At 47.4% G+C, this 25,654-nt stretch overlaps 2 protein-coding genes across 2 annotated transcripts; both read left to right on the top strand.

The window, feature by feature from the left end:
- Nucleotides 1–1,087: 1,087 nt before the first annotated feature.
- Nucleotides 1,088–21,182, top strand: LOC128710470 (nuclear protein localization protein 4 homolog). The gene is made up of 10 exons (XM_053805524.1): nucleotides 1,088–1,108; nucleotides 1,379–1,528; nucleotides 1,613–1,714; nucleotides 1,785–1,987; nucleotides 2,054–2,781; nucleotides 2,846–3,006; nucleotides 20,370–20,603; nucleotides 20,675–20,862; nucleotides 20,945–21,070; nucleotides 21,141–21,182. Exons 1-10 carry the CDS (start codon nucleotides 1,088–1,090, stop codon nucleotides 21,151–21,153), a joined length of 1,926 nt encoding a protein of 641 aa, XP_053661499.1. The 3' UTR covers nucleotides 21,154–21,182.
- A 1,120-nt stretch (nucleotides 21,183–22,302) lies between these two features.
- Nucleotides 22,303–23,004, top strand: LOC128716372 (uncharacterized). Its single transcript, XM_053811295.1, has one exon. It carries the CDS (start codon nucleotides 22,303–22,305, stop codon nucleotides 23,002–23,004), a length of 702 nt encoding a protein of 233 aa, XP_053667270.1.
- The last annotated feature ends 2,650 nt before the right edge of the window (nucleotides 23,005–25,654 follow it).

The raw sequence follows: 25,654 nt of genomic DNA, 5'->3' as shown, positions 1-25,654 counted from the left end.
GCTCAGTACATTATACCCGAATGTTTATTGCTTCGTCCAACACACCTCCCCGTAGCCATTCTGCTGCATTGTTGGATCTCCATTGTCTATTGATTGTAACGAACACAGCGCTATTATAAAAAGTTGACGCCAGTAGGATGCAATTGAATCTGACGCCCTACAGCCGCAGGAAGTCGTACAGATCATCATCGATTCAGTTCATTTGTGGTGAAGATGCTTTTTCAATACACCGATAAAACACAACCACTGTGATGCGTTATGAAGTCGCATGGAGTTCTGAGTGGATGACCCATTTCGTGAGCATCGTTGCATTCCATTACACCAGGCACGATTTATTTTTATAGTTCGATAAATGGTGCAAGTTTGGTCGGTTTGTTCAACAGAAGCTTAATGGAAAGGATTATCGTGCGATTTTGCAATTTTTGAACCGTAAAAGGCAGTTTACTATATTAGATAAGCATTAAAATATGTCTTTTTCGCGATGGAAATGCTTAAAAAGATGCTAATATGGGTTTATTCTATTTTTATTACGAAAAATAGTTTCGCAACTTTGCGTCTTTTCAAACAATATTTTCCTCAACGGTCAATAGCGGTCAGCTTGCATAAAATCCAAATTCAAATAAGGATGCAATTTCGCCCTGCACTGTGAAATGCACTCTGGCAGAAAATTACGCAAACACTTGCCAAAAATAACGCAACAAGTGCAAAACTACTCATTTTTTTGTCTGCTTCTAGTTATGACATCAAAAGAAAGTTAGATGATAAGTAATTAATAATAAACGGACTAGTAGCGAAAATTTATTGCTCAACCCTAAGTGCACTCTCGACCTGTACGCTATAAACGCGGCACATCTCACGATGAAATGACAATTTTCGCTCGCTTTGCTGTCAAAGAAAACAACCAACAACAAGAAGCAAATCGGTTGATCTGTCAAAAAAAGAACAACAACGTAATCTTCCCTTGGAAAAGCGAACTCTGGAAGCCAAAATTGAACCCGTAAGCGTCCATTCGCACCTCGAGCCGGAAAGTTACTTGCAGAGAGATTAAACAAGCGATCACAGATTACCGCAGCCGGTGCAGGACACGATGTCCAAATCGAATAAAATTGTAAGTATCTGGATACTCACTTGGCTCCGTCCCGTTGCTGTCTTCCGGAAAGTGATTTGTCATGTTGGTTGTTTTTCTGCCGTGCAGGGAATGTTTATCATTTCCCGGCCGATTGTACAAAGCAACCTGACGAATCATCAAAGAAGCAGCCAACCACAAGCGCTGATATGCCGGTTCGGCTAATGCAAACTTTTGGGACGGGAAGCTGGTGTTGATGGTTTGTAGCCGAAATTCTTTCTAACCTCAAACACAAACGATACTTTCTGCTAGGTACTGCGAATCCAATCAGCTGATGGCACTAAACGCGTCGAAACAGAGCAATCGGTCACGACAAAAGGCCTCTATGAGCTGGCCAAGGCAGCATGTGGGTTCGATCATTTCGACTTTGCGCTATACCGTGAGCGAAACTACACAAAGGAGGTAAGCTATGCGCTGACAATCGCAAACACTGACGTGGTCAATGTTACACCTGCATGCGTGCAATATTTGCTCTTACACTTTCAGATTGTTTCCAGTGGCTCGCAGGAAGTGAAAGATATTGGTCTCAAACATGGTGATATTGTATATTTACGGCTAGTAGAAGGACCTTCTACTTCGAAGGCCACGGTAAGGGCCACAATGGAGACAGAGCAGAGTAAAATGATGGTTAATAATGTGTTTTTTTTTTTGGCGACAGGAACGAAGTGCATCAGTTAATTCGTTAGCTTCAAGCCACAGTTCCTCGCACAGCAATGCGACATTTAGCCGAGAGGCTACCCCATCGACCAGTTCGAAACCATCCGCAGCAGCAGCAACAGAGCAGGCGATCACAGAGGATGCGGTCGACCTGGAATTATACAAGCAGGACGGCCGCATTAAACGTGAGCGGGACGAAAAACTGTACGTTTCCATTGACTTATCATAACCGCGATTCATGTTTATTAATTTATTAACGATCGGTTTTAGCTGTCGTCACAATTCAAACGGTTGCTGCGTACACTGCTCCCCGGTGGAACCGTGGGATGAAAACTACCTCAAGGAGCATAAGATAAAGCACTTCAGCTTTCACTCCTACCTGAAGAAGCTAACGTCCGGCGCTGCCCGTGGGAAGTTTGTTGCGCTCGAGGATTTGAACTGTAAGATTAAGTCCGGGTGCCGGGATCATCCACCGTGGCCGAAAGGCATCTGTTCCAAGTGCCAACCGTCGGCGATAACGCTTAATCGGCAACCGTACCGTCACGTGGACAACGTCATGTTCGAAAATACGGGCATCGTCGAGCGGTTCCTTAACTACTGGCGAACGAGCGGCCACCAGAGAATCGGTTTCCTGTTCGGCAAGTACGAGCTTCATCCGGACGTACCGCTCGGCATAAGGGCGCGTGTGGCCGCCATTTACGAGCCACCGCAGGAGAGCAACCGTGACTCGATACGCCTGTTGGACGATCCGCACGATGCGGATGTGGACGAGCTGGCCAAGTTGCTTGGTTTGCAGCGGGTTGGGTGGATATTTACGGATTTGTTAAGTGAAAATCTGGCCAACGGGACGGTGAAACATGTGCGCAACATCAAGACGCACTTTTTGACCGCGCAGGAGTGCATACTGGCAGGACATTTGCAGAACAAATATCCTAATCGCTGCAAGGATTCGTCGAACGGATACTTTGGTTCGAAATTTGTGACAGTTTGTGTGACTGGTAGGTGTTTGTGTAGATGATGGAAAAATTCCCTTTGTTTTACCGCCGTGTTGGTCCGTTTTAGGTGACGTGAAGAAACAAGTGCACATGGAAGGATATGCCGTATCGGCACAGTGTATGGCGCTGGTGCGAGACAACTGTCTCATTCCTACAAAGGATGCGCCCGAGCTAGGATACATTCGGGAGTCGTCCGACAAGCAGTACGTTCCGGATGTTTACTACAAGGTAGGTGGCATTTCCTGGGGCGGTTCAGGGTGTATTGGTTGCGGCGCCGGACACGACAGCACCGGTCGAAAATCCCATCCGGACCAATCCCCCATGCCAGGACTTGACTATTTAGTTACGGGTAAAGGTGAAGTCATAGAAAGCCAAAAATGGTAGGCCTATACCCCTTGAGGTTGTTGTGCCGATAAAGAAGAAGCTGGCATTTCCTGGGTCTCTGTGATATATGAAATGAATGGATGGGTTACGTTCAAAGGCAGACAAGTGTAATTCAAAACTAAAGATTATTGCTCATTAATGTTGCTCTGTAATGCCTTTCGGTGATTCGGTGGAATATTCTTTAATACAACCAGTCGATTCTTTCGCATGGGGGAGTACGATCTACTAGAGAGTATGATCTCGTGGTTTGATCATCTTGGGTTGTGCTTTAACGATTTTTGGGATTTCGCTAAGATTTGGCTAAGAGGATTTCGTGATATTTGGACAAAGTTCATGTTTTAAAAGCGTATTTGAACTGTAATAGCTCCATATAGTCCCAGTTTCGTTCGCCAGGACAGACTAAAGTCCTTTGACTCTTCAAAATAATATTACATGCTTAAAGTCATGCGTTCTAAAGGTTCTCGCACAACATCATAGAATGGTTGTATTATAAACAAGTTTCGAATCTTTCTTCCATGAGACATTATAACACTTAAAACTAGAATTCGGATTTCGGATATTAACATACAAACAAAAGCAACACTAACTTAATTTCACCGTTTATTTTAGCCGTTCTAGCGTTGAAGGGTCTTGTTCCGTTTATTATAGTTTTTTTCTGTGGTTTTGTTAAAGAAATTATCCGATCTTCGCCGCTCGCTTCCTTATCCCGCTCGCATTACCGGCCGTACGCCTTCGCACCCTTACACGTAAAGCGTGCATACTCAACTAATAAACCGTCTCTCGAGAGCACGTACGTCGATTGTACTGGTACCGTATTTCCTTATCCTTATAAAAATCGATTTTTATACCCGTCGCCCCATCATGTTTCCCACCGTCACCCACCGATGAATCGTTCTACTGCCTTCTTCCGGTATCGCACACAAAACGAATGTCCATGTTTTTTTTTTGTGATTTAGCCTTTGTTTTGCTATCATTGTATCGCAATGAAACGTGTCCAACGTCGCACTGCTTCTATCCGGCGGGGTACGTACTGGTAAACATTTTCACACCTTCACGATGCGTTGTTGTTTGGTTGTGGTTTAAATGTTGTATCCGTTAATTGTCCGGTTTTATTTGGTTTACGCAAGATGTAAGCAACGATAGGGTTTGAAGTTGCTGTTTACATGTTCTATAGAATACTGTCTGCCTAGATTGCACCGTTTCCCTTCCCATTTCTCGATGTACCCGTGCCGTAGGAAAGCAGTTGAGGGACGCGCCCATGTTTTATGTTGCTTGTACTTTTTCCTTATCCATTGCAATTCGTTTCGACTGGTAAAGCCTATCTTATCTGCAAACCCCCTCACCCTTGCAAATCGTTGTGGATTGGGTCAATGGTTTTTAAACCATTGCTATAAACTATAGATACTAGTCCGGTGCTGTGATCTGTCGATAGACGACGTACTTTGTGAAACATTTGAGAACGATCGTGTTCATTTCTCCTTTCTGCACAAAAGTAACAAAAGGTAGCAATAGAAGGGATGCTTTTTGCCAACATAAATTGCACGATAAACCTTTCGCTTTCATCATCTTCTATTCGAGAGCTTTCTAGCATTTTCACCATGCGTGTTAATTATCGTGAGAGTTGTTTTTTTTATTACGCGTACTATTGTGACTAATGTGCAATCGTGTGCTTAAAGTGCTGGCATGTAAGTTATGCGCTTTTTCTTGATCGTGTGTGTCACTCGTACGTCCGATTTTTGTATCTCGCTAAATGCTGTATAATTCGTCGACATTTATTTCAAAACTTTGCGATCAGTAAAGTAAGGAAATACGTTGCAATGCTAAAAGGATGTTTGTATGTTAAACCAATACGAGGTTGCTACTCATTGTAATCCAAAGAAACATAAAAATTCGATCGAGTGAAATTAGTCTAAAATGACGTTTCGTGGTGCCCGATTGTACCGAAAGAAGAAAGTGCATTTCGTGTGGGTGTGTGTGTGTTTTTTTTTTGCACATACTTCATTCGTTTGTGTTTACTTAGAAACATACCGGTCCCCTATGTACGACAAGGCTCTAAAAACTCATCCGTTTGTTTACCGTTTGTTATCGATTTTGTACTGCTTTGTAACGTGTTGCATTTTTGTGTTTGTTATACTTCCGTGTTCAATATAGCGCGGGTTTGTTGCACCGAGGTTTAAATAGATATACGCGTATTCGACCCATTTGTTGTTTCGTTAAATACATCGACATTTCTCTTTCGCTGCGTGTTGCCTAATTAAAGTCTACACCTAAATTCTCGCCCCGCTCCCGAATCTCCGTCTGCGCCTTTCGTCTCCCGGAAGGATTTGTTTCGCTTTGTTTTCGGTACAGTGGTGCAAATAATAGTGTGTGTTAAGTGCTGCTGCGGTTGCCCTGCACTACGGCTACATGCTTGCAGTAGCGTCACACGTGTTTCCCGCTCGGTTTGCTATGTTTGATTTGCTCGCCGTTCTGCCAATCTGCAACCATTCCCTATCGATCAGTTGAACATTTAACGCTTGGCTATTTTATGTCGCATGGTTTGCTGTAGGATTTCGTTTTCTACACACCTTTTGGATTACGTGTTTTGTATTATTGGTAGGTTTTGTTTACGGTTCCATTCCCAACGAAAAAAAAAACATTCAGTCTCTTCACAGTTCATTCTGACATCTATATAATTCTAACAATACGCTTTGCGATGGATCGCCCGTCAATCCGCGGGGTATTTTGGTTTTTTTTTCCATTCTCCATTATACGCTTCCTTTCGACATTTTCGCATAACGAGCTTGGTAATGTGTAAATAATGCTCTTCGCTTCTATAAACGCACACACGTACACGTAGTGAATTGGTGGAAGGTAAAAGGTTAAATAGGTTTTGTTTTACTTCTTTTGATTGGTATATTCGCTGAGCGAGAAACGCTTACTATTTGCCAGCAAAATGCTTAAGCAGCGCAGAATTGCAGCACCGGAATGAATCCTTACACCGGCCCATCCGTTGTGCCTATCGTACCCAAACGGCCATTACACGTTTAAGTGTGCTGCTTTGCTGTCGATTCTCGAATGGTTGAGCAGAGAATGGGGATATGGATTTGTTTTTTTTTTCGCTTCGTTTACATGCTGGTTTTCTGTACCATTGTAGTTAACGCTTTGTAACACATTTATATATATATTTGTTTGGTTTTTTTTCTTTATCCTTCTGCTTCACACATTGTTTTTGTTGTTTTTTTGTTTGTTTTCCAACTACTGCACAATAAAAAATATAGCTTTCTCTCGGTAGTATTACGTTTCGTTTTTCATGCGGGAATATATAGATTTCTATACATTTGCTCACGACTATATACGCTTACGTTCCGTTTACGTGCCAAAAAAACTACATCTCGCTGGTACTGGTGTGTAATGTGTGTTGCGTGTATATTAATATATATATATATGCTTTTCTCCGTTTTTCATTTCCTTCTTCTGTTACAACAGAACATTCTTCGTGTTTATTTTGTTCCTTTCCTATTCTGCAATCGTGTGTGTTTTTTTTGTGTTTCTTTTTTAAATCTACCAAGTTTACTACATCATAGCGCTTAGCGTTCACACGTGTTACGATTTCACTAACATATAACAGTTAATACAATTCATTGTACTTTCTTTACGTTCTTGATTTATTCCCGCCTCGTTTAAGGTTGCACTGTTTGTTTAACTTGTTCGCGCGTTTGTTGTATTGTATTGTTTTGTTTTTTTTTTTATATGTATATCTTTTCCTTTGCTGTTTTGTTCATATTGTTTTCCCGTTCCGTGTTTTGTGGTTTTGCATTAGATCGACTAAGGATAATATTTGTTAGCATATTTTGTCGCACTTGAAGTCATTTAAAATTTGTGTTGCATATTGCACATATTGTTTGTTGCTCTTTTTTGTTTGTCAATATAGTTATACGCGTTTAACTCCGATCGTGCCGATGATGCTTATGCATTAATGGGTGTTTCTGTGTGTTCGCGAATCTAATTCGCGACTGTAGTAGCTTGTGTACACGTCAGTGTGTCGATACATCCGGTGTGGTTGTACGAGTGCATTTTGCTTGTCGTACGATAGATTAGCTTGCACTTTCTTGATGGTTTTTGCATTCACCCAAAACAAAGGGAAGATCTCGTCCGTGTACTATTTGTGGTATGTTATGAAGTGAAATACCAACCACTTCGCATCATGATGTTCCGCTTCTAAACGCCTATGAAAACCCTTCGAGGGATTAAGAAGGGAAATTTTGTGTTTTGGGGGTTTGTTTTGTAGATTGGATGAATCATTTACGGGAGATTTCTTCGAGGTTTTCGTGCTCCGTGCCGGTCGCTACCCTTTCTTACTCGTATCACGCGATCGTAAGCCGATCGTTTCCGCTGTATAATGCAATTGGGTTCGTTTCACGTGCTACGTGGCCTTAAAATCGTTCTATCGTGCGGCGTACTAATAGTTCGCAATCGTCCACCCATACCCTAAGGAAAAGCTACATCTATTCCGTGTCGAATCCGTTTCCGAAGTTTTGTTTTTTTGTTTTACATCGCTACCCTGCCCATCCCTAACCTACTGCCGTGCGCGTGCGCCTGCTCAGTCTAGTATAGAAGCCGGCCGCTACGCCGCGTATAAGAACCGCGAAAGTTTGGTCCGTTACAGCGCCCCGCTAATCCCGCGTATTTAGTGCGTGCAGTGAACTCTAGTGTGTGTCAAACGAAACAAAAAAAAAAGGAGATAACAGTGGTGGTTATACCATACGATGCGCAACAGGAACCGAAGCCTAGCTTCTAAACAACAATACTAGCAGCGGAAGGTGTTTTACGGGGTGGTTTAAAGGAGACATAAACAAAATTATACTACTACTGAACCTACCACTATTATATCGCCCCTAATGCCGCCGTCGAGCCCCCAAAACGAATCACTAAAATCTATCAACGCGCCGATCGTCGCTTACTAACAAACGATGGAAGTTGAAGCTTTGAGCTTACTTCCACAACATTGCTCTTTGGCCATTATACGGTGCTGCCTTGAACCCTTTTCTTCTTAACCTTGCCCCACCCAGTATAAGTAACAGAATGAAGCTATCAACAAAACGTACCTAGAAGGACCCCCCCCCCCCCCCCCACAACCCCCCAACTACACGTACATCACCCTACTGCCACTTGCCACAGTTGGCGATCAGCACCGTGCTCTGTGGCTTGCCGGCGGAATCGCCCGCCTGGCTAATCTTTTCCACCAGCTCCAGACCCTCCACGACGAACGCAAAGATGCCGGTGAAGCCACGCATTTCCCGCAGGATGATGCGGAACTGCGACCCCACCAGCCCCATATTGTCATGGCGCTTCTGGCTGCGTCGCATACCGACCGAGCCACGGATCGCCAGTATCTTCGTGTCGTCCGGCATGAAGAAACCCTCCTCAAACACGGACCGGCCACCGCGCCCATTGTTCAGCTCGAAATCACCCGTAATGATGCTTTCGTTTTCCCAGCACTGGAAGATGCTGCAGCCCTTGTAGCCGAACCCGAGCTCACCGGTGCAGAGGGCGCCAAAGTTTTTCGCCATCTTCGGCGCGACGTCGTTCCGCACCTCGATCAGTATGCGCCCGAACGGTTGGCCGTTGATCTCGATGCTGAAGAAGTAGATCGGGTAGACGTGCACGGACGGATTGCAGAGCAGGGTGGCGGCAACGGCAGCGGCCGCAGCAGCGGCAGCCGCCGCCGAACTCGACGATTGGCCCTTGCCCGCGCCGACCACCACCGAGGATGAGCCGGCCGAGGAGGACGGTGCCGGTACGAGCGAAACGACGCTCGAGCAGGACGAGGACGATATGAGCCCGCCGGGCGAAGCGAGCTGGGAGGAATGTTGCTGCTGCAGGGCGACGGCTGCATGTTGATGCAGTGCGGTGGTGCTACCGGCACCGTTTAAGATCTCGCTCAGATAGCCCGAACCGGAACCGGACGTGCGGGCCGAACTGGACCCGTCCCCCGTTGCCCGTCCGCTGCCCGGTGCCATTCGGTCCGGCGGTGGTGCGATCAGTATCGCCGATGCCATATCGTGCAGCTGGCTTGCGTACGTGCCGGAACCGGACAGCTGTTGCTGGTGCTGCTGCTGCTGCTGCTGATGATGGTGCAGCTGCTGGGCGACGTGATGATGCAGATGGTTCATCGTAACGTGATTCGGTGACTGCTGGTGGACGTAATGATGCCCACCGAGCGTAACACCTTCGAGTGGACCGAGCTGCGAAGGAAGTGGTGGTTGCTGCTGTTGCTGCTGCTGCTGCTGCTGATGGTGCGGCTGTTGCTGTGGTTGCTGATGCTGCTGCTGTTGCGACGGCGACGGATGATGTTTGGTGGTGAGAATGTGCCGCGAGTACAGCTGGGAGATGCAGTAGTTGGCAAGCAGCAGGATGGAGTTGTGATGGCCATTGATCGCGGCCGACCCGGCCACCGTCCCATTGCCGAACGAGATGGGATCGATGGTGTTGAGGTTCGAGAGCGCCTGCTTGATCAGATCGAAGTCGAACAGCACGCCGTAATGCTGGATCAGATCGTCCAGCTTGCACTGCAGAAACATCTCCTGGTATTTCGACTGCAAACGCTGCTTCTCGATGTGCAGGTTTGCGTACAGCTTGTACGCCTCCGCCGGCGACTGCTGGTCGAGCATGCCCAGGAACAGCTTCGCCTTGGTCAGGTTGCTACGGATTTCCGCCACCTCGAACGTGGGCAGATGGTTGATCAGCTCCGTCTCGACCTGCGTCTTGAGCGCGGTGCACGCCTCCAGTATCTTGAGCAGAAAGTCGCGCTGCTTGAAGACGAAATGCTGCAGCTCGGCGAGTGACTTCTGCATCAGCAGCAGGTCGGACGCAATGTCCGTGCGTATGTGATCGCGGGCCTCCGCCTGCGTCTTGACCGGATGCTGCCGATGCTCGTCACCGCTGGCACACGCCCGACAGACGGCGGTGCTACACTTCAAACACCAGAGCGCGTTTGGCATGGCGTGTGTGAGACAGTTCTCACCCTTGCTGCGATACTTGCCCGAACCGATGGCACTGACCACACCCGCACCACTAGTACCGACGGCACTACCACCAACCGCACCAACACCGAGCCCGATACCACCACCACCACCACCTACCACCGCACTACCGATCACGCCCGCCCCGTTCGAGGGCATCCCGGTGGATCCGTTCGATGCCACCGAGGAACCGACACTGCTACCCGTTGTAACGACCACACTAATACCGCTTCCCACACTGCTGCTGCTCGTGTTACTACCACCGCTGCCACCGCCACCCACGGCCACACTGATACCCGACCCGGATGCTCCATTGCCGGCCGTCACACCACCGCTAGTGGTCGGTATCGGCCCACCGGTCAATGAACCGCCGTTGGTTGTGCTCGGGGTGGTGACCACCGCACCACAGCTATCGCCACCATTCGTCGGCTTGTCCGGTGGCTTTTTGTTGGTGGTCGCTATGCTACCGCTCGAGATCATGCTTAGGTTCTGCGACAGATACAGGATGGCGTTGTGTGTCGGCAGCGCGTCCGGCTTCATGTCCGGCCCGGTCAGCTCCGTGCGCTTCCAGCAGTGCACACAGTACAGCTCGTTACCCTTCAGCAGCACCTGGTTGACGCACTTGAGACAGAAGTAGTGCCGGCAGGAGAAGAGTTTCGGCAGTGCGTCCGTCTCGTTGAACGGCAGGTGGCAGCAGCTGCAGAGGATCAGCTCCTCCAGCTCGGATGGGAGCGGTGTGAAATCCATTGTCGTCTACGGAGAGTGATACAAACAGAAAGAGAGAGAGAGAGAGTAGGATTAAGAAAGGGAAAAATCAATATCAGTTAATATGATCGAATTTTAAAGGTATAGCCTTTTCGGAACGGTTCCCCAAAATGGTGGATCTCCGCTACAGAGACGAATCCTGCTCCGTGTAACTAGATCCTTAATTTAATTTAATTGCACGTCCCAGCAACGACATTCCCCAGCAATTCCTGCTTCGGTACAATTATGTTCGTGGGTGTGTTGTTAACCACCAACAAAACACTCCCTCCCACCACCACCCACCGAAATGAACGATATCATCCGGTCGGTCCAGATCCTATTCCTGCGTGTGACCTCTAAGTAGCACAAATTGTTATCGTTTGCCGTGGGGAGAATTTTGTTTTTTTTTTCACCGAGTTCGCTTTCGTCTCCCATCGACGAATTGGGTGTTTCTGCAGGTGAGGTCCATAATTCGATTGTCACCCGCGCGGTACGGAAAAATTGAGCCGATTATAATGAGCCCTGTCCTGTCTTGTGTCCCCTCGGCCACGAACATCGAGGCATCGCGCTAGATCGAAAAGACGCGCGGACGGTCGTCGCCGTGGACCATAATTTGAGGGTTTCTTAATTCAATACATTTCTCACGCGCTTTGTGATGGTCGGTACCCGTTGCGTTGGAAGCGAGCCCTGTGGATCTACCGTCCACCCGCCATCTTTACGGCGTTCCCTGCCGTGGCACCGTCGTGGTGGAAAATGGAAAACATATTGTTGCAGCACACAGGAGGGGGGGGGGGGGGGGGGGGCTGTGTTGTGTTCGGTCTGGTCTCCTTCACTGATGACGAATTGAAATTCGGCCGTTCGATCGATGAACCTAACTCGGAAATGGTAATTGTTCGAACACTTTTTTACGATGTTGTTTTATTTTTAGTACAACACTTGTTTGTACTAAAACAAAACCAGCCACACAATATTAACTGTTCATTAACGTTCTGTTGTTTGTTGTTGCAGCAGATGCCGATTGGTTTGTCGCGGCTCTGAACGCTGGCTGATGTTCCATACGATAATCGATATCTACACTCACAAAACAAACACAAAACGGTGAAAATGGGGGTTTGCTCTAAATTGCGCGCTGCTTCCCGAAAAAATCCTCCTGTGAAGGTCACTGCGAACGTCGACCGAATCCAGCTGAATGGCTGGTCCTGGTTTTTTCGTGGCAGCGACTAACGCAGGAAGGCACGACAATAAATCGTGCACACGTTTGTTAGGGCTTTCCGACTAGGGCATTATGCGTGGTCAAACACACCTGCGAGAGGTTTCTCGCTCTACTTGACGCACTTGACTTGCCTTCTCCCCACCCTGTCAACCGGGAGTCACGATGTTACGTGGGGCAATGACTTGGAACTGACTGCGTCACACGCACGCAAACTCACACAAGCGCCCACACACACACACACACACACACACACAAAGACAGGCTCGTCCTCGACTCAAGGACACACATGGGTCCAAGATTTTCCAGCACCCAGCAACATCCGCCCTTGCACAACTTTAAACACAAAACAGCGAACCAGTGGCGAGTTGAAGTGCAACTACCTACGACTAGGAACTAGGATGACAACCGAGCGCAAAACGCAGCAGCTTAGCTTGTCTGTAGTCGACGGTTCGACTGCTTCGCGTACCCTGCACACTGGGCAAATGGTGCGGTGGTGTGTAGTAGCCGTTTTGCTTTCTCCGTGCTAGAGGCGCGCAAAACAGCCTGTACAGTGCACTCCGCCCCGTGCCGACAGTCCTGCCACTGGTGTGGTGATGCGTAGAATGGAATGCCGACAGGCGTACCCGGTGGATGTGGCCGGCGCGGGGCAGTACCGGGGCAGGCCTGATCCAAAAAACAGTTTTCCCCCGGTGGCCCCCCCGAAACCCCCACCCGAGACACATTCGCTCGATGACGCACGTATCTGTTGATTTTTGTTTTTCCTTCACCACACGCACACACTTGCACGGCTAGCACACAAAGCTGGCATGTTATTACTGGGCAATACTGGGTCCCGCATGTTCCGCGCCTTCCGTAAACTCCCCCCCACATTTTGGGGTTCCCTTCCACCCGGAGGCAGCACTTTCTCTTTCACTCATTTTCCCAAACTCGGCTTTGTGTCGCGCGCGCGGTCTCCGTCTTTTCCCCCGTCACTCACTGGGTGGTGAGCGCTCACGCTCACTCGCTCACGCTCACTCGCTCACGGTTTTTTTTTCTCGCTCTGCTCATTATCCTTCCACATCAGTTTCGGTCGATTTTCACGGCTTCATTTTCATTCGGTGTTCCGTACATTCTCTCTCCTGCTCTCTCTCTCTTATTCTCGATCTCGTTCTCTCTCTCTCTCTCGTTTTTCCTCAAACTTATCTAAATTCGATTTGTTAAACAATTTGTTTTTTTCGACGGTCAGGACGGTCAGCAGCTGTGTTGGACTCCTCTTCCCTCCCCTTTCCTCCCCCTTTTCCACCACCCACCCACGCCTCACAGCACTTTACACGCCAAAGTTTCCCACGAAATGGAAATGAGGAAAAATTCGGTACCAAATTTAGACCTACGCGAGCGTGCAAGTACTCCGCACCAACATGTTCTCCACCTCAAAGCCTTTGTCTTAGTGTCTTTCAGTGGGTTGGAAGCGGAAAAGGGTAGTCGGTAAAATGAAACGAAAATATATGACACTGTGTCCGAAGACCTCCTCCCCTCACACCCCATAAACCACCCATCCCGGAAAGAGCACAGAGTGTATTGCGTATTAGGGATGAAGTATGACCATACAGCACCACCAAGGGAAGGTCTGGTTGGGGTATTCCACAGCTGGAATCAAATCACATCGAACGATACGGGAACGGGCCAACCCAGTGAGGCAATCGTAGTGAAACATTGAATCAACTGAGACACGTCAGGATATTGGCGACTCGCTCTTCTGGAGCTGTTCTACCCACATTTGTATGATGCGTGATGCTGTGCCCCGTTGCAGGATGTACGCTGTCGTTGGTTAGAAAACTGCCCGCGAACAGTCTCGCACACACACATACCACAATGCCAGTGTACCGCGACAGTATTTTCCTCCCCCGGTGTTGTGGCCCGTGGATTCTGCTTGCACGCGCTAGCCTTTTCTTTGCGTCCTGTTCCGCGGGTCGGTCAGAAAGCTCTTGCTTCGTTTGTTGTGCGTTTCGCTCCGTGTGCTTACTGGAGTTGGGTAAACATGTTTCACACTGCCACACACCGATTACACATTCACACGCGCACACAGAACAGCGGAAGGACCGTGGAGGACCTTTTCTTTCTGTTCGATAGGGCCCCGGGTTTGGAGCATAAAACTAAGGGTGGCTAAGGGTGGCCCGTCCGTTAGCGGGTGGGCAGCAACATGGGAGACGAACCGTAATCACTGATCATCCGGGTGTTTTCGCTTGTTTGTTGTGCCCGTCCGTCGGGACGGTGCTGGTGATGGTGGCGATGGTCGTCGTTCGGGTCGTCGTCGTCGCCGTTGTCCTTTTCGCTGTGGACATGCTGTTCGACTGACCCACACTGCACCAGGTGCGGATGACTCGAGTCGAACAATCCAGAGCTCGTCGCAGACACACACACCCACACACACGGACATTCACGGAGTTGCTGGATGAGTTTTCCAACTCGGTGAGAGATGTGAAAATGAGTTCCGGCGAAGCAATGCAAAGTAAATGATGTGTCCCCTCTCACAACGGTGCTTGTGTGTTAGTGTCCCGTGTCCTCCTCTCGGGTTTTCGAGCAGTTGCCGTGATTGGTGAGTGTGCCGACAGGTGGTGGACAGCTCACAATTCGAGCAAGTTTGTTGTTGTTTTGCTACGAGTGTTGGCCAAAACGTTTGCGGATGGGGTAAAATTATTTATATCTTTGCCTACCAAACATCCATCCGACGCAGCCAATAGTTTGTGAAGGTGTGTCGTTACTCTACGCTCTGTTTCAAATGTCATATCCATCATCATTTCTATTATGTTTGTTATTGTTAACTCTTCAGTTTAAACGGTCCATTTTCTTCTACTCCCCCGCGGAAATATTCGTCTTTTTATTTGCTATTCCTCTACCCTCGGGCTTTGGACGAAACTATGGACGATGATCGACTCACAGCTTTATTTACAATTTCTCACACGGTAACTCACGCTCCCCATTTTGGTGAGCTCTCCCTCAAACGGCTTCAACTCCATGCAAAAGCGGGCTGCTGCTAGTCATCGTTATCTCACAAAAAACCCCAACCATATCCCTCTACTAGAACTACCCTACTATGTCCCCTACTGTCGCTGTTTGCCGTGGGGTTGGTTGACGCACACAACCGTGAGCATTCGTGCTCACCACACTTGAGTGTTTTGCACGCTAGGGGCTCTCACTCACTCTCTCTCTCTCTCGCGGGTACTTTTCAACGTACAGCGGTTGACCGTGACCTTGTGATCTGGTGTACCGTGGCAAGGCAATAATAATCTTGCTTTGCTGGGGGAACACATTTGCACGCCTCACGTTTCTTTGCCATGTACCGTCGGTTGCCGCCGATCCCTTACCGGCCCGTTCCGTGCCCGCGCTCCCGCCACAAGCGGCAACCAACGATGGAAGAAAACAAACACACGAGCGCGCGAATCGCTCCGCCGCTGTGTGTCCGTCAGCAGTCAACGCTAGTTCCCGTTGGTCGCTGATTTGTGTGACTAAACAGCTTTTGGGCAGTTGAATTTTGCTGTTGTTTTTTTTTTCCTCGTACCTATTGGATGGATAGTTTATGTTTAAGCGCAATAAGTGAAGTGTCTCTCCCGTGGGGGTTTCGTAAATGATTGTCTGGCAGCCCATTGGATAAAGCTTTAGCGACACGATAGGTAAACGATCGTCTGGTTGACGATTAATTCACGGTTCGGATTACACCGCGTTAGGTTAGTTCGATTTCTCGTTTCCCGGTCACAACGTTGTCTCTGTAATCCCGGTGCCGACCCGGTGTATGAAAGGATACCGGTCAAGTGCTGTCATGTTTGGCAACACTGTTCGTTCATTTGATTCGTTTCCACTAATTTCCGTACTTAGTAACGTTTTTTTTATCTGCCTTCGAACAGTATCACTTCCATCGAATTTTTTCGTATGATGCAATCCCTTTCGGTAATTTGTTTTTTTTTCATCCACAAACGAGAGAAAGAGAGAGCGAGAGAGGAAGAGAGAGAGGTCCATATAACACTTTTCACATAATTTTCTTGTTTTCCGTAGCGGCACGGTATGCACGGTGGGAGGTACGAAAGAGCACAAGGTGTTCGATCAATTCATCCAGCCAGTGGTAAACTTTTCGGCTTTTGCCGAACATTTTTGCCATCCAGCGCTGTAACACACACCACCTGTGCGTTACTGTGCGCGGCGCTGTATTGTGTAACCGATCGACGCCATCGAAAGTGGAGGGCTCTTGTTTCGTGCGTTCCAACAAATTAGTGGGCTACAGAGTGCGCTGAAGAGTAGCAGATGAACGTACCAGGTTTTTTTTTTGGAACACACCAAAAGAATCAATTGAGCCACGTCAAACGTTTGCGAACATTTCCATGGAGGCGCATGGTGCGTGTTGTTGCACTGGTTTTTTTTTTTTGCTTCACTGTAAATCACATACGACGCAGAAGAATGAATTCCTTTGTTGTGTTTCTCACTTTGCTGTACATTTTTTGAGCAAACCCGCTCAGAAAGTCACTGTTAAAATATTAATTTTTAATATAAATATACTGCGGCCCGTCGTCTCCCGAAGACCATGGAGGCGGATGGTACTTCACGTGTGGAAGCAACAACACATACTGAACGCCGTTCCCTCCAAATTACCTCTATCTGGCCTTTTTTTCCAGCTGCAGAATGATAATTACGGCAATGACGGAGCGAAACGAATCATTACTACGTACTGGAGGCGGTTTTTTTGTTGTTAGTTTTGGTTTTGCCCGTTTTGTTTTGTGTGTCGTGGTGCTCGCTGCTTCGCGGCACTAGCCGCCGCCTAGAGCCGGAGTATTGTTTATTTTTGCCAAATCGATCGAACGCCGTCAGCCGGAACTAGGCTGGTAGATTGATGAACGGTTCAAACAGTACCCACTGCACCAGCCGGCCTCCGACGGTCCGCTTCGTCTATTGCGTCTTTCTGCGCCGCCAGTACGGTTTGCCGACGCATCGCGGGATATTCACTCGCTTGTGAGTGAGGTTTTTTCTTTTCGCACTTCAATGTTTTGCTGTGGACACAACCCGGCGCTGATGAGGTTTCGTCTTCCGACAACCGGAAACCCACAGAAAAAAACACAGACCCCTCTTCTTTTGTTGCTTTCCGGATGCCACTTTCCGGATGACGACTGGACGACTGTCGCGCTGGTTGGTGGTGGTCCGCAAGTGTCAACTCCGAGTCCCGAAACCACGCAACGACCTTTGGCGGTGGGGTCTTGGGCTCCGTTCCGTGCCACTGGTTTGACGCGTTGTGACTGCTGCCACCAGCCAACGATACCACAACACCGGGAACCGCACACAGTGCAACACACACACACACACAAAACCCTCTCCTGCGCTTGCAGAGGCTGGAACCGAACCGTCGTACTTTGTTGTTGTTTAGGTGACGGCAAAAAACTTAATGCGTATTTTTGTTATTCCATCTCCTGCGCTCGAGACGGCCGCGCTCGTTTCTCACGCGTTGGTGAGCTGATTGCTCGTGAGTGACCGCCACTCGCACAGCACGGCGAGCGAATATGGTCGTCAGCAGAGCAGTGGAGAACAATGAATAGCTAAACCGCACTACTTCACACTTTTCTCACGCAGTAACGTTTGCTGGGTTGTCTGTTTGTTGTTCTTACCCCAAGTCGAAAGGTTCACTTTTGTTTTCACTTGATTGGTGAGTTGCACTGGCAGATAAGACACCAAAGCTGCTCCGGCCAGTACGGCACTCCAATTCGAGCAGCCCAGCCAGCGGTAGGTTTTCGGTTGTGGTTAGAATTTCCCCCCCCCCCCCCCCAAAAAAAAACAACCCACCCACCACCACCCCCTCCCGTAACGCTTCGGAAAACGATCGATTATCGATTCTGGCGATTAGGAAAGCGATTTGCGTATGGGCCATTGTGTAGCGATCGAAATCGCGAGAGAGAATCCCCGCGACTGTGCGGGAGTGGAGTGGACATTTTGCTGTAACATGCAAAAACAAAAAAAAAGATCAACACACAGTTGTTTTCTCATCTTAATTTGCTGTATCGTCACCCATCATGGAAGTCACTTCAGCAGTGCTGTCTCTCTCTTTCTCTCTCTCTCTTTTTGGTCATATTTTGTAGCTTTATCGGTGCGCGAATTGTTGCCGTAGTTGTTACGTTAATGTTCTAACGTCCTCCCCACATACCCTTCTTACCAAATACTCACTTGAAATGACGCACAATTGAATGAGGGTGTTTTTTTGTCGTTGTTTCGATTTATCTTTTGACCACTTTTGTGCATTTTTTTTTTTTGGGTACTTGGTTTTTTTTTTCTTACCACGGCGATATAATGATGGCAAAACAAAAACAAAAAAAAACGTCATCTCAAATCAACAAAACACAGCTGATGGCAACCGGTTCTTCTCTTCCCATTGCAAGCGGTTTGTTTGCGCGTACACTCACCGTCATTTTCGCCTTAAACTACCCACATTGACAGCTGAACGCAGCTCTCAGGTCCAGTGTCGATCAACTCCGAAAACGGACAACGCTTTGGCGAAGAGCGCGATCGTACCGCCGCGTGCACGAATCGCCAGCAACATCACCATCATCATCATCATCGTCAGTGTGCGTGTTGATTGGTTGTATGTTACGCCACGACAATAAACACTATCCCAACGTGGCGCCTACAAACCGGCAACACTGCCGGTGGTTTGTAGAGGAAGTAGAAGTAAAAAAAAAAGGGCAGGAATTATGCAAATTACGCCGCAATCAAGCACATTCAACCTGCACGAAACGTTCGAGAGAACTCAAACTCACGAACGGAGGAGGGGTGGTGTTCCCTGGTGCTGGCAAAGCCAATAGTTATCATTGTTTGTGGTTGTTCTCTCTTACATGAGTTATCATTAGCCAGAGTGGGTGGGGGGGGGGGGGGGGGGGGGGGTTCAAGGAGGATACTAAAAGAGCCATTTTCGCAGAGAAAATCTATTAAACGTTGCTTTTCGTTGATCTCTCGGTTGGTTCTCTCGCCCTAAAGCTGCCCCAATGATGACGTGTTCAGCTCAGTGAGGATCGGGTGAGTGAGTGCAGTTGATCATGATCATCGTTTGGATGCTCACCCGGAACATCATCAAAAACACGGCTCACCACAGATTGATGATGTTGGCTAATCGGAACCCTTTGCGTTCGGTCATCTGGTAATAATTAAACCGGTTTGTGTAGGTCGCATTCAAAGCTGCTCGGCATTGTGTCCGGTTTATTCTTTATCACGTGATAAAACAGACCCACTCGGGGTTAGTGCAATGTCGTCAAGAAGTTCAATCATCTAAAAAAATAATCATTTACGAGAATAATGTTTGGGAATTCAAAAGGTTTTGCATAATTGTTCAGTGTTTGTGACTTAAATTACTCACAACTGAACGGTGCAGCCTACTCAGAAGCGACACGGTGTTAAAGACTGCACTATTTGAATGGTAAATATTTGCCCATTGCACAAAACTCACCTTCCTCTAGTATCAATAATTACCTTACTTTACCTGGGTCATGGTACCAACACCACCACCACCCCCCACCTCATATCTCTGGATGGGATTTTTTCCTTAGACGTGAACAACGTATCATAATTCAAATATTTTGGAAAGTTAAAGGGGAGGTTAAAGTGTATGTTACTTTTCATGCTTTTCCGTTACAATACGCTTCTGTGGTATGATATTGATTGTCCCATTGGTCGTCAATTTTCTCATTCCCAACCACACATTGTGCCTGTTCGTTTGGATGTGTTTTAAACATTGTGCACACAACACATCAACAAATATGTACACACCGTTTACGTTCGGGCGTTCGAGTACAGATGAGCACGAGAAGTGGCAACCAACTCTGGCAGTGAAGTTAAAATGGCATACTTAAAGATGAAGGTGGTATCTGCGTTTATTCCTGAAGCTTTTCTTGGATGGTTTTTTTTTTTTTCGTGCCGATTCCACACGAAGCATCCTCAACTAACACATTTTTTAAGCATTCTTCTGGCATGATAGATCGTTTGATTCAAAATCGTTTGTATTTTTTTTTTTTGAGATATTGATTCGCACAGGATTCAGAACGTATGAGATTGAACATGTACTTCAAACTAGAAAAGAATTCAGCATTGGTCTCCACTTCCCACCTTAAACTTGAATTCCCTTGAAGGCTTACTGCAGCTATTTAGAGTTTCTAGTACGCGAGAATTACTATTTACATAGCCATTTAATTAATTAATTTTATTCGACATCTGATCGGTATTTTCTTTTTTTTTTTTTGTTCCAGGAAAAGGATGTCTACGGTAATGAGGTGCAACGCTTGGGGCGACCACTGCCGGTAGAGTATCTGCTGGTCGATGTGCCGGCCTCGACACCGCTCGTACCGCTGTACACATTCCTGGAGCGGAAGAATGCGAAGCAGTACTTCCCGGTCGAGAATAGACTGATCGACGGTCACATACAGGATTTCGCTGCCCTAGCAGACTATTTGGCTAAATCACGCACGATGCCCTTCCTGGATGTACGTAAACACTACTAAGTTAGTTGGTTCACTTCGGTGTATGGTATATTACATCTCGATCTTCCCCGCAGGCTGTGTCCGATTTTCACTTGCTGTTTTATCTGTACCGCATGGAGGATATGCTGCCGATGAAATCCCAGCTGGGCCCGCTGCTGGAAGCGGTACGCACCAAGGACAAGGCGAAGGCTAATGAGTGGAAATCGCGAGAGGTGTGGAAAACGCTCGAAGAGCTAATTGAGGCCAGCTCGAACCATGATGAGTGAGTAGTACCGCACTGGTGCGCCATACATTTTGCCACGATCGCCCGTAACTAATCCGCTTTTTGTACAACTTCGTTCCAGCTCCAGCATGAGCAATGATGTCGAGTTTGTGCCGAGTGGCGATGCGGAACAGAACTGGATTTGTACGTTCTGCACGTTTATCAACAGCCGGGAGCTGCCCGCGTGCGAGATTTGTAATCTTCCCAGGTACGCTGAAGCGCTTTTCGTACCGCACGTTCAAACGGACCAATGTAATGTGGGTTCTTCCGTTTTCCAGATCCAGACAATGAAGTGCTAAGCTTGGTTAAAATGGCTGCTTGTGTAACAAAAGAAGAAGAAACCCCTGACAAGCATCACCTTCAGCTCACTGCAAAGATACTGCGTAACATTGAACATTTTTAAAAACAGTTCACCCAACATTTGGTGAACAAAAAAACACAAACTGGAGCGGCGCAACTGTGCTTTGGAAGGCGAACATTATCATGCAGCGATACGGCTACATACTACATAGCTATAAACTGGGGAGGGACTTTTTTAGCCTAATGCATTAAACGAACAACATTTCGGATGGCCAGAGGATGGAAGGGATGGAAAGCTGCACAGGTGCTGTGCGGTGAAAACAAAACTCTCTTCCGCACACACACACACACACACATTCTTTTTCTCTCTACGTCACACCACTTCTCGATGGGTTGCATTGAAGCAGCAGAATAAGGCACGGAGGAGGAGCGCAACTGGATGAGCGAAGCGTAGGGAAGTGATTAAATTATTTATTCAATAACAGCATCTGGCTACGGTGTGAGCCATTCCCTGTTTTCCACCCCCTAAACCCTCCCCCCGCGCTGTCGTGTCAGCGTCCAGACAAGGTAATGGAAGAGATGATCACATTGACGTTGAAGCAGGTGAAAGTCGTCAGCAAACGAAAACAGATAAATCGATAGCAAGGTAAACTGATTCAAATAAAGTCCATCATACAAGCATTTTTCTTTATGTGACGATACCACACTACGAATGACGATGATGACTACATAAGAAAATGTGGAAGACTGGGATGATTTTTTTTTCAGTTCAGACTCTACTGCAAAATGCAATGTGCTGTTTAACTATCATTTACTTGTTTAGCAAAATGTCACTGTACCCATTAATAAGTATTAATGGGTAAACAAGAGTATTCATATAAAGAAGATACATCAGCGCGTCGTTTTGAACACTTTCAAGACTACTGGCTTGATTGAATCAACTCTCGACCGGAATTGTAAGTCGCATTCTAAACGAAGGTAATGCTTTGTATTAAACGTTACAGTTTGTGTATAAAGTTTCAATTGTATTAATGTTGTAATTGTTTGTTTTTTTTTTTGTAGCTATAGCATCAGTGAACAAATATGTGTGCAATACGTATTTGGTGGACGATATGCCTGTTACTTGTTGTGATCATCGAAATGGACTGTGTGGCAAAAAGGAAGCCAACGGATGTTATATCCGACGTTGGCTCGTCGGTCTATTCCCAAAGCGTACATGCGTCACGTAAAGAATATCAACAGCGTTTGCGTAAGCCCGACAAACACATCGCCTTCCGTCTGGTGCGTTACTTTACATTTGGTGGTATTCTGCAGGCAATAGCCGAGGCCACGGGAATCCCTCGTGATACGCTAGTGAAAGGTGGAGCAAGCCAGTTGCAGGATCAGTCAAGTGGCTGTGGGGACGAAATTCACGCGGCACACGTGATTCGTATTGGCTCCATCAATGGGGAACTGAAGACAAAGAATGAATCACTTCACAGAGCGCTAGAAAACTATGTCGGACACACACAGAATGTGCCGCGTAAGGTTAATTTCTGGAGTGGCATTGGAGGCGCGATAGATCAGTACCAGTCTAACAAGCTATCAGCCTTAGCTACAATACACTTCACTGGTACATTATCTGATAATCGGGATATCATTGTACAATTGCAAGCAACTTTTCGAGCAATTGTCGATGAATACGTACTCAAAGAAAGGAATGGCGAATCAAGGGAAATATTTGAAAAAGTTAAGGAAACGATTGATTTGGTGGAAGATAACATGTTGTTTGGCAACGGCACCGCAGGGTATGCCATGGTACAGAACGGAACGTTTCTACAACGGTACAATAGACATGGTTGAATTACTGGAAAAGAATGAGAAAAATACACCGATTATTTTATAAAATTCAAAAAAATAATTTATTTTAATTTTAGTTTACGTTAGAGGTCAGTTTACGGGCCAGAAATGCTATGGCTTAATTAGCATGTCAGTGAAGCGCATCATCCGCACGTGAGGATGGTATTGAAAGTTCTCAACAGTAGGTTTGTAGTTATGTCTGATAAGTATATCAGCCTCCCGATGCTCTATCACTCTGTTTTACTTGTTTCGTACATTTTGCGGGCATTTCCATGCAATGATTGCTTTTAAACACATTTTTAGCTTCCAGATAACCTCACAGCGTAATATGGGCTGGCCCCTTTGCATCTACGCATAGAAGAGATTATCTCACTGAAAGACGAACAGCAGTATAAGCTCCATCAATAGAGTGAAGCATTGCTAGGTATATAAAAGGAATATTTAACGTTTAACGCTTCATTCGTTGGATGCTGTTGCTCTAGTGGTGTGGTGATCGTGTTGCCGTCTCGCTCGATTAAATCATTTATTTGAAAAGATAGATATCGGACTAATCGTTCGTTGTGCATATTAATGTTTTAGTTTTTTTTTTCTGTAACGTGTTAGATCCTGGTTAGAACAGTTGAAAGTCACCATGGTATCCTTACGGTTCGTTTGGGCAGCCTGCCTGGTGTGCATCAGTGCCAGCAATTTGGTGTCTGGTGGAAGACAAAAAACCTCTATTCTTTCCGACGTCTGTTCGACCAAGTACCGATCGTTATCCGTGAAGATAACCTGAGCTGCATGGCGATGTTGGGAGTAGAAGGAGGAAGTCGAAGAACAAAGCATATCGACACTCGGTTTAATTTCATTCGAGACTTGGCAAGCAACAACGTTATCACAGTTCAGTATTGCCCTACTGAATTTATGATTGCTGACGCGTTGACAAAACCGTTGTCAAGAGTAAAATTGGAAACCTACCGAAAGAAGTTGGGACTTCAATCGTTGCAGCTTGAGGAGGAGTGAAGGAATCCAAGTATGCAAGGATTGAATCTTATTCAACTGAATCATAGTAGTCCTTGATATGATTCAATAAAGATAGTTTGTCAGTACCACTTGAAGAGGCGAGTCCATTATTTCCTGCGCTCCTACACTCCGGAATGATTCGATGTACCAGCGGGATCAAATCACCAACCTGGTTAGACGTTTGCAGGTTAACCTCACATTTTCAGCATTGACACCGATCGAAGGATTCGAAAGCGCTAAGGGGTTCGGAACAGTGAAGATTAATCAGTATCAACCCCACGATCGGCATCGCCGCCATCGTCGGCATCGCCTCCATCGTCGGCATCGCCTCCATCGTCGGCATCGCCTCCATCGTCGGCATCGCCTCCATCGTCGGCATCGCCTCCATCGTCGGCATCGCCTCCATCGTCGGCATCGCCTCCATCGTCGGCATCGCCTCCATCGTCGGCATCGCCTCCATCGTCGGCATCGCCTCCATCGTCGGCATCGCCTCCATCGTCGGCATCGCCTCCATCGTCGGCATCGCCTCCATCGTCGGCATCGCCTCCATCGTCGGCATCGCCTCCATCGTCGGCATCGCCTCCATCGTCGGCATCGCCTCCATCGTCGGCATCGCCTCCATCGTCGGCATCGCCTCCATCGTCGGCATCGCCGCCATCGTCGGCATCGCCGCCATCGTCGGCATCGCCGCCATCACCAGCATCGTCGGGATTGCCGTCGTCATCACCATTCGGTAATGCGGAGTGCTATGGGGCACCAGATTTACCCTAAAATATAATTAAAATGAAAGGTTAATACATGTAAAGTAGGAACAATAGTGTTGAAAGAATATTCGGAGTTACGTGTGGTAAGATGAAAGAATAAGCACATACCAGCGAACATGTCGTGTGGCATGGCACGGAAGAAGATCTCCGGAATGATTCGATGTACCAGAGGGATCAAATCCCCAACTGGTTAGACGTTTGCAGGTTAACCTCACATTTTCAGCATTGACACCGATCGAAGGATTCGAAAGCGCTAAGGGGTTCGGAACAGCGAACATGTCGTGTGGCATGGCACGGAAGATCTCCGGAATGATTCGATGTACCAGCGGGATCAAATCCCCAACTGGTTAGACGTTTGCAGGTTAACCTCACATTTTCAGCATTGGCACCAATCGAAGGATTCAAAAGCGCTAAAGGGTTCGGAACAGTGAAGATTAATCAGTATCAACCCCACGATCGGCATCGCCGCCATCGTCGGCATCGCCTCCATCGTCGGCATCGCCGCCATCGTCGGCATCGCCTCCATCGTCGGCATCGCCTCCATCGTCGGCATCGCCTCCATCGTCGGCATCGCCTCCATCGTCGGCATCGCCGCCATCGTCGGCATCGCCGCCATCGTCGGCATCGCCGCCATCACCAGCATCGTCGGGATTGCCGTCGTCATCACCATTCGGTAATGCGGAGTGCTATGGGGCACCGGATTTACCCTAAAATTTAATTAAAATGAAAGGTTAATACATGTAAAGTAGGAACAATAGTGTTGAAAGAATATTCGGAGTTACGTGTGGTAAGATGAAAGAATAAGCACATACCAGCGAACATGTCGTGTGGCATGGCACGGAAGAAGATCTCCGGAATGATTCGATGTACCAGAGGGATCAAATCCC

This window comes from Anopheles marshallii, chromosome 2 (genome assembly GCF_943734725.1).
Source record: "Anopheles marshallii chromosome 2, idAnoMarsDA_429_01, whole genome shotgun sequence".
NCBI lineage: Eukaryota > Metazoa > Arthropoda > Insecta > Diptera > Culicidae > Anopheles > Anopheles marshallii.
The sequence above is the reverse complement of the archived record's forward strand: the minus strand, read 5'-3'. Positions and strand labels throughout refer to the sequence as shown.

Coding starts and splice junctions, on each gene's coding strand:
- LOC128710470 (XM_053805524.1), top strand. CDS start 1,088: ATGTCCAAATCGAATAAAATT. Junction 1,109..1,378: donor TGTCCAAATCGAATAAAATT/GTAAGTATCTGG, acceptor ACTTTCTGCTAG/GTACTGCGAATCCAATCAGC. Junction 1,715..1,784: donor CTTCTACTTCGAAGGCCACG/GTAAGGGCCACA, acceptor TTTTGGCGACAG/GAACGAAGTGCATCAGTTAA.
- LOC128716372 (XM_053811295.1), top strand. CDS start 22,303: ATGGACTGTGTGGCAAAAAGGAAGCCAACGGATGTTATATCCGACGTT.